The sequence below is a fragment of the Rhinopithecus bieti genome, unplaced genomic scaffold (assembly GCF_001698545.2).
Source record: "Rhinopithecus bieti isolate Rb0 unplaced genomic scaffold, ASM169854v2 scaffold_26426, whole genome shotgun sequence".
Lineage (NCBI taxonomy): Eukaryota > Metazoa > Chordata > Mammalia > Primates > Cercopithecidae > Rhinopithecus > Rhinopithecus bieti.
In genome coordinates this window covers 1055994-1065142 of record NW_016811945.1, presented here as the reverse complement: position 1 = coordinate 1065142, position 9149 = coordinate 1055994, and the positions used below count along the sequence as shown (strand labels likewise).

At 41.7% G+C, this 9149-nt stretch overlaps 1 protein-coding gene across 1 annotated transcript in view; it reads right to left on the bottom strand.

Annotated features, from left to right (window-relative positions):
* The window catches only part of INO80 (INO80 complex ATPase subunit), a 135327-nt gene that overhangs the window by 124308 nt on the left and 1870 nt on the right, over positions 1 to 9149 (bottom strand). The window contains 4 exon segments of the mRNA XM_017895419.1: positions 3170 to 3325; positions 6732 to 6799; positions 6891 to 7060; positions 7307 to 7492. Coding sequence (XP_017750908.1) covers positions 3170 to 3325; positions 6732 to 6799; positions 6891 to 7060; positions 7307 to 7449 — 537 coding nt within the window. The 5' untranslated portion in view covers positions 7450 to 7492.

Genomic DNA, 9149 nt, shown 5'->3' with positions numbered 1-9149 from the left:
AAAAAAAAAAAAAAAAAAAATTAGCCAGGCGTGGTGGCGAGCTTCTGTAGTCCCAGCTACTTGGGAGACTAAGACAGGAGAATTGCCTGAACCCAGGAGGCAGAGGTTGCAGTGAGTCAAGATCACGCTACTGCATTTCAGTCTGGGTGACAGAGCCTCCACCTCAAAAAATAAAAATAAATAAAAAATAAACATAAAAAACAAGCAAATACTTGGAGCGCCAAGTCCCTTAGTGCTGGAGTTTAAGAAGGAAGGAACTTTTTACATCAAATTGGTCAGATATTCTGTTTACCACTTCTACAGGTTTAAAAGGTTCAGAATATTATTCCAATCTCTCTGAACTAACTTTGGACCTTAACTAATTGCTAGAAAATTCTTAGGTCTTCAAATATACTATTGCTCATTATGTACAATGTTCCACACTTGTAGAAATAGTCAGAACCCGGCCAGGCGGGGTGCCTCACCCCTGTAATCCCAGCACTTTGGGAGGCCGAGGCAGGTGGATTACCTGAGTTTGAGACCAGCCTGACAAACACTGAAAAACCCTGTCTCTACTAAAAATACAAAATTAGCTGGGCATGGTGGCGCATGCCTGTAACCCCAGCTACTCAGGAGACTGAAGCAGGAGTATCACTTGAACCCAGAAGGTGGAGGTGGCAGTGAGCAAGTATCACGCCATTGTGCTCAAGCCTGGGCAACAACAGCAAAATGAAAGAAAGAAAAAGAAAGAGAAGGAGAAAGAGAAAAAGAAAGAGAAGGAGAAGGAGAAGGAAGGGAGGGAGGGAGGGAGGAAGGGAGGGACAGAAAGAAGACAGAAAGAGAGAGAGAGAAAGAAAGAAGAAAAGAAAGAAAGAAAGAAAGAAAGAAAGAAAGAAAGAAAGAAAGAAAGAAAGAAAGAAAAGAAAGAAAGAAAGAAAGAGGGAGAAAGAAGAAAAGAAAGAAAAGAAAGAAAGAGTTAGAAGGCTTTGGTAACAACGTTCAAATAGCTGTCACTCAAAACTATCATCATTTTAATGTTAGTGTATGAAGAGCTTTCCAAGAGAGAAACACTACTCCCAAAGAGCAACTGCATGAATAAGCAACACTAGACAAATTCCTCAAAAGGCTAAGCAAGGAGTTTCCATATGACCCAGCAATTTCTCTGTTAAGTACATAATGAAGAGAAATGAAAACACATCCACACAAAACCTGTACACAAATCTTCATAGCAGCATTATTCAAAATAGCCAAAAAGTAGAAATATGTTAATCATAATTCATGAACTGGACAATGCATATATAAAGTAAGGTATAAACACAATATTTGCAATAAAAAGAAATGAAATGTTGATACATGCTACAACATTAATCAATCTTGAAAATACGACACTAAGTAAGAGAAGCTGGACACAGCCACATGTTGCATGATTCCATTTGTATAAAATGTCTAGAATGGGCACATTTATAGAAACAGAGTGGATTGGGCTGGGGATGGTGGCTCATGCCTATAATCCCAGCACTTTGGGAGGCCAAGGCAGGAGGATCACCTGAGGTCAAGAGTTCGAGACCAACCTGGCCAACATGGTGAAAACCTGTCTTTACTAAAAATGAAAAAATAAGCCAGGCGTGGTGGCGCACGCCTGTAATCCCAGCTACTCAGTAGGCTCAGCAGGAGACTCACTTGACCCTGGGAGGCAGAAGTTGCAGTGAGCCAAGATCGTGCCACTGCACTCCAGCCTGTGCAACAGAGCGAGACTGTCTCAAAAAAAAAAAAAGAGAATAGAGTGGATTGGTGGTTGTCTGGGCTGAGGGATAGATAAAATGAGGGGCAATAGCTAAGAGGCACGCAGTTTCTTTATAAGGTGATGTAAATGTTCTGGAATTAGGCAGTAATGATAGTAACACAACTCTATGAATATATTAACAAAACACTGAATTGCACACTATATAAGGCTAAAGTTTTGTTATATGAGTTACATCTCAATAAAGCTGCTCTATCACTACCTAAAGTTAAAATGACGTATCTTTTTCTTTGAAGAACATATCTTTTAGTCTAGTACATTTGAAGTATTAGTAGTTTGATTTCATTGATATCAGAGAATTTTAGAAAAAAAAATTATTTTTTTTTTTTGAGATGAAGTCTCGCTCTGTTACCCAGGCAGGAGTGCAGTGGCATGATCTCGGCTCACTGCCACCTCCACTTCCTGGGTTCAAGCGATTCTCCTGCCTCAGCCTCCTGAGTAGCTGGGATTACAGACATGTGCCACCATGCCCAGCTAATTTTGTATTTATACTAGAGACAGGGTTTCTCCATGTTGGTCAGGCTGGTCTCGAACTCCAGACCTCAGGTGATTCACCTGCCTGGGCCTCCCAAAGTGCTGGGATCACAGGCATTGAGTCGCCGCGCCCAGCCAAGTTTTTGTATTTTTAGTAGAGATGGAGTTTCACCAAGTTGGCTGGGTTGGTCTCGAACTCCTGACCTCAAGTGATCGGTCCACTTCAGCCTCCCAAAGGGCTGGGATTACAGGCGTGAGCCACCACACCCAGTCAGGAATTTTCTTTAAGTTCCAGGGTACATGTGCAAGATGTGTATGTTTGTTACACGGGTAAACATGTGCCATGTGGTCTGCTGCACCTATCAACCCATCACCTAAGTATTGAGCCCAGTATGCATTAGCTATTTTTCCTGATGCTCTCCCTCCTCCTGCACCCACCTGCCCAGGCCCCAGTGTGTCTTGTTCCCCTCCCTGTGTCCACATGTTCTCACTGTTCAGCTCCCACTTACACTTACTGCTGAGGATAATGATTTCCAGCTCCATAAAATGATGTATCTTGAGATGGAGTCTCGCTCTGTCACCAGGCTGGAATGCAGTGGTGTGATCTCGGCTCACTGCAACCTCTGCCTCTGGGTTCAAGCGATTCTCCAGCCTCAGTCTCCTGAGTAGCTGGGACTATAGGCGCACGCCACCACACCCAGCTAATTTTTGTATTTTCTGTAGAGAGGGGGTTTCACCACGTTGGTCGGGATGGTTTCAATCTCTCAACCTTGTGATCCGCCTGCCTCAGCCTCCCAAAGTACTGGGATTACAGGTGTGAGCCACCACGCCCAGCCAAAATGATGTATCTTTAATGACTATAAAGCAGAGGGTGAATACTCAGTCTGAACTGTTTCTCCTGAAACTCTTACTTACCTCCTTGTCTTTACTATACTTATTTTGGTGAAGTTTCTTATATTTGTGTAGCCGAAGCATGTTGTGAAGTTCTTCTCTGCTGAGATTGAGTTCTTCTTCATCATCGTCTTCACTCTGAGAATCAGCCTCGCTGGATTCATCACTTAGCAAAATGCTCTGAAAAGGGTGAAAATAGAAATGTATCTTTTGCTGTGAAGCAATTCCATTTATAATCCAAGCATTTTTTCCCAGATACAAAACAATGACAAAAACAGCAGGAGGACAGTCACTCCAGTTCCCCTTATGTTATGCTTTATAAATTCAACTGAAAAACATTAAGGATACTAATTAAACTTAGGGAATACAAATTAAAATGCAATAAAACATGGGACATGCTATCAGCAACAAGGCTAAAAATTCCTCTGAATACTTACAAAAGTAGAAACAATACATAACTATCCTATACATACGAACTATAGATACATGCCAAACACAAAGGCAAAAAAAACAACTACCTATAGCGTATAAAGAAATACAGAAAGCAAGCTGTAATGGCCCAAAAGGAGAAATATCCCAAATACCCATTTATTGATAGATGGATATATAAAATGTGGAATATCCAGACGAGATGTAATTCAGCCATGAAAAGGAGTAACGCATTAGCAGGTGCTACAATATGAAGAATCTTGAAAATATTATGCTAAATTAAAGAAGCCAGTCATAAAAGGTCACATGTTATCATAGGATTCAATTTATACGAAATGTCTAGGCTGGGAGTGGTGGCTCACACCTGTAATCCCAACACTTTGGCAGGCCCAGGCAGGAGGATGCTTGAGGCCAAGCGTTCGAGACCAACTTGGGCAACCTAATAAGATCTCTTCTCTACAGAAAAAGGCGTGTGCCTATAGTCCCAGCTACTTGGGAGACAGAGGAGGGAGGACTGCTTGACCCCAGAAGTTTAAGGGTGCAGTGAGCTATGGCTGCACCACTGCACTCCAACCTACGAAACAGAGCAACAGCCTGTCTCTTAAAAAGAAAATAAAAACAAAACCAAAAATTCCAGAAGAGGCACATCAATACAGACAAAAAGCAGATTAGCGGCTGCCAAGGGACAGAGGAAATAGAAAATGGAGAGTGACTGCTGGCCGGGTGCAGTGGCTCACATCTGTAATCCCAGCACTTTGGGAGGCCGAGGCAGGGGGATCACAAGGTCAGGAGTTTGAGAACAGTCTGGCCAACATGGTGAAACCCTGTCTCTCCTAAAAATACAAAAATTAGCTGGGCGTGGTGGCGAGCACCTCTAGTTCCAGCTACTTGGGAGGTGGAGGCAGGAGAATCGCTTGAACCCAGGAGGCAGAGGCTGCGGTGAGCTGAGATCGCACCACTGCACTACAGCCTGGGCGACAGAGAAAGACTCCATCTCAAAACAAAAAAAAAAAAAGAAAAAAGAAAATGGAGAGTGACTGCTAACGGGTACAAGGTTCATCTTAGAATGTTAAAAATTTCCTAAGATTACATTGTAATCATGGGTATACAACTTTGTAAATACACGAAAAACTACTAAATTTTAACCTTTAAAAGGGTGAATTTGGCCAGGCACGGTGGCTCACACCTGTAATCCCAGCACTTTGAGAGGCTGAGGCAGGCAGATTGCTTGAGTTCAGGAGTTCGAGACCAGCCTGGGCAACATGGCGAAACCCTCAAAAATTAGCTGAACGTGGTGGTGCGGGCCTGTAGTCCTACTTCACAGGTGTGAGACTGCAGGATCACTAGAGCCCAGGAGGTCGAAGCTGCACTAAGCTGAGATTGTGCCACTGCACTCCCTCCAGGGTGAAAAAGTGAGACCCTGTCTCAAAAATAAATAAATAAAATAAAATAAAATGAAAAGGTGAATTTTATGGCAATGAATTATAACTCAATTTTTCAAAATATGACAGCTAAGCGTAACAATTTCTGCATTGCCAACAGCCTAAAGCGTCACTGATATTGACCAAATCGGATCTTTTACATATAAGCCTTTTGAAGGACCTAGTGATAATAATGAAGGCTTTTAATTGCTTTTGAGTACTTCATAGGAAAAATAGAAAAGAGAAATAATTAGTTTCAATAAAAGAAATACTATCCTTAATTCAGTTTGGCCACTGACAGTAATCTTGTAAGAGTGTAAATAAGATTAACAACCTCTCTGCTTGTAAACACTCCAATGGCTTAAGACTACAACGACAGTAAAACACAAATTCCTTAACATAGTGTACAAGGCCTATGTGATCATAACCTTGTAACTTCATTTTCCACCATCCTCCTCATTCACTGTGCTCTAGCCATCCTAGACTTCTTCTTCCGCCAAGCATACTTAGCTGATTCTTTTCTCAGTACTTTTGCGGTTGTTCCTTCTGACTGAAATGCTGTTACCCTAGATATAAGATGGTTCTCTGTGATCGTTCAGAATCAGTTGAAATGTTACCTCTTTAAAGAAGCCATGTTTATTTACTTGTTTACAGGCTTACTAACTGCTTGCCTCCTTTAGAATGTAAGCACCACTGGGCAGGAAACTCGCCCAACCATAATAGTACCTGGCACATGCACATGGATGCACTAAATCAACATCTGTTCAATGAATAAACTACTCAGGAACTTACGAAAGTTATAGAATTAATATTCCTGATTATGTGACCCAATGAATGCAAGGACTTCATCTGATAAATTTTTGTACTTCCTCTTTCCCCTCAGTACATTGTAACAGGTTGAGCATCCCTATTCCAAAACCCCAAAATACCCCAAAATCTCAAAGGTTTTGAGCACCAATAAGAAGCTACAAGTGGAAAATTCCACATCTGACCTCATGTGACAGGTCACAGTCAAAACACAGGTATATTCAGCATCCCCAAGGCAAAAATATACCATCAGGCAATGTGTATAATGTGTATATAAAACATAAATGAATTTCGTGTTTATTAACTTGGGTCCCATCTCCAAGATATTTCATTTCGTATTGCAAATATTAAAAAAAAAAAAAACAAAAAAAACTAAGGCTGGGTGTGGTGGCTCACGCCTATAATCCCAGCACTATGGGAGGCCGAGGCGGGCGGATCACCTGAGGTCAGGAGTTCAAGACCAACCTAGCTAACATGGTGAAACCCTGTTTCTACTAAAAATACAAAAAAATTAGCTGGGCATGGTGGTGCGCGCCTGTAATCCCAGCTACTCAGGAGGGTGAGGCAGAAGAATTGCTTCAACCTGGGAGGCGGAGGTTGCAGTGAGCTGAGATCACGCCATTGCACTCCAGCTTGGGCAACAAGAGTGAAACGCCAACTCAAAAACAAAGAAACAAACAAAATCTGAAACACGTCTGGTCTCAAACATTTCAGATTAGCAATACTCAACCTGTACTCAATTCATGTTTGCTAAATGACTTCATTGAATCCTCCAGATTTTCTCAATAATCTCTTCAAAAAAACACATCCAGTATAAAGGACTCCTATTTGAAAAACTGTCAATCTGCCAAAATGAGTTGATAACTTTCCCATCTATTAGTAACTTTAATAGACTATATGCATTGTAAACATTCTGCTTTATCTCTTACCTTTAGCCACTTTCTGCTTTTCTTCAGCTTAGAGAAATTATATAAATTCCCCTTATCACATTTTGATTCTGTATAAAGAAGCACAAAGAATAAAAAAATTAAAGGATGACTGCCCCAAGATAACTGATAGTCCAAAGGGGGATGTCACACCACACTGACCTGACTGTAGAACTCCATTCAGGGAATATGTGTTCAACATTCCAGAACTGCCTGCTCCAGAAGTTTCTCCAAGCAATGTATTTGGAGGTTCTTCCTTAACTTGTATTAAGGGATCCCCAGACTGGGGCAATAAGGGATTACTGTCATCCAGTCCATCTTCACTGTCATCACTATAAATTGAAGAATGAATCCACAATTACAGCTGACTCAATAAAACACGATAATTTAAAGTTAGTAGAACTGGACACTTTACAGAAGAAACTGATCCTCTGAAATAAATTGACTGCTTTTATTTGAAAGAGGCAAAAGAAAATATCAAATATAAAAATCATAAGCTACTTTAATCCTATAACATCTATAAGGATGATGGAAATCAGGAATTTGGTAAAATATATTGCAAAGATAAAATAACATACCTAGAAATATTTCTATTGAAGATGGCTGACGTTTGTCGCAGGAAATGGTCCAACCGGAGGGCCCTCTCCAAGTACTGAAGATAGAGGGGCTTTGCCAGCTCGGTGCAGCCGCCATCATCCCTGGCACCCAACTCCGAGGCCATAGAACAAACCTGTCTTCATGCACAAGGACCTCCGACTGCACGGCTGCAGAACAGAGATAAGAAGTGAAAGATGAAATTACTATCCATTCTCCCCTTCTCTTGCCTGCTTGCTCCCAATATGAAGAGAAATCAGACCTTCTAGAACACAAGACACTGAGAAGATAGGAGTCTGCAGAAAGATCATGATAAAGCTCTTGTTAGACACTGCCTCCTAAAGCAAAGGCAGAAGTTAAAAGGATATGAATATAAAAATAAAGCAACACGGTCACATTTCACAATGAAAATTCATATTATACTTTTTCAAAATGGTATCTTAAAATGTATACCCACTTCCTTTATCCCTTTCAATAAAAAATTGCCCAAAACTATGAATAAACAACTATCCAAATCTACACCCCAAGCTCACTGTTGTGCACCTCAGAAAGGAAAGTACTAGAGGAGCACTTGTTCTCAGCATTACTTTCAAAATAGGTGCCCCCTCTTCATTTTGAATTCATATTCGTACATGTATGAAGGTATCTTATTTATAAGAGATGTATGTATTGGCAGAGTATTTTACTATCCTTTGTAAAAATGCCATAATGAGTAAAATTTATAAATGATTTAGAAAATTGGAGCAAAAAGAATAAAAGTGAGGGTGAGAAACACGGGTATAGCCTAAGCATTGTCTTTGCTACCTTACATTGTTAAAGACAACGTTAGGGTCAGAACATCTTCACTAGAGACATAATCACACAATCAGTATAACAACTTTTCTCCCACTACTTTCTTGCTTGTTTTTGTTTTTTGAGACGGAGTCTCACTCTGTCACCCAGGCTGGAGTTCAAGCAATTCTCCTGCCTCAGCCTCCCGAGTAGCTGGGACTACAGGCGCCCATCACCATGCCCAGCTAATTTTTGCATTTTTAGTGGAGATGGGGTTTCACCATGTTGGTCAGGCTGGTCTTGAACTCCTGACCTCAAGCAATCCACCCGCCTCAGCCTCCCAAAGTGCTGGGATTACAGGCGTGAGCCACCGCGCCCAGCCTTCTCCCACCACTTTCAAACAGTAACTTCTGCCTTATACCTGGTTATCTCTAAATACTTAAACGGTTACGGCAGGATTAAATAATGACTTAATTTAGACTAATAAGCCCACCAAATGACGTAAATACTCAATAAGCCATAGATTACTATTTCTTTCAGACAGAGCTACGCTATTGCAGTGGGGTGATCTCAGCTCACGGCAACCTCTGCCTCATAGGTTCAAGTGATTCTCCTGCCTCAGGCTCCCAAGTAGCTGGGATTATAGGCGTCCGCCACCATGCTCGGCTAATTTTTTGTATTTTAGTAGAGACGGGGGTTTCACCATGTTGGCCGGGCTGGTCTTGAACTCCTGACCTCAGGTGATCCACCCGTCCCAGCCTTCCAAAGTGCCAGGATTACAGGCATGAGCCACTGTGCCCGTCCCATAAATTATTTTATTAAAAGTTCCTAAAACAAAGTGAGGCTGGGCACGGTGGCTCACACCTGGGCACGGTGGCTCCCAGCACTTTGGGAGGCCGAGGTGGGCGGATCATTTGAAGTCAGGAGTTTGAGACCAGCGTGGCCAACATGGTAAAACCCCATCTCTACTAAAAATACAAAAATTAGCTGGGCATGGTGGCGGGCACCTGTAATCCCATCTACTCAGGAGACTGAGGCAGGAGAATCGCTTGAACC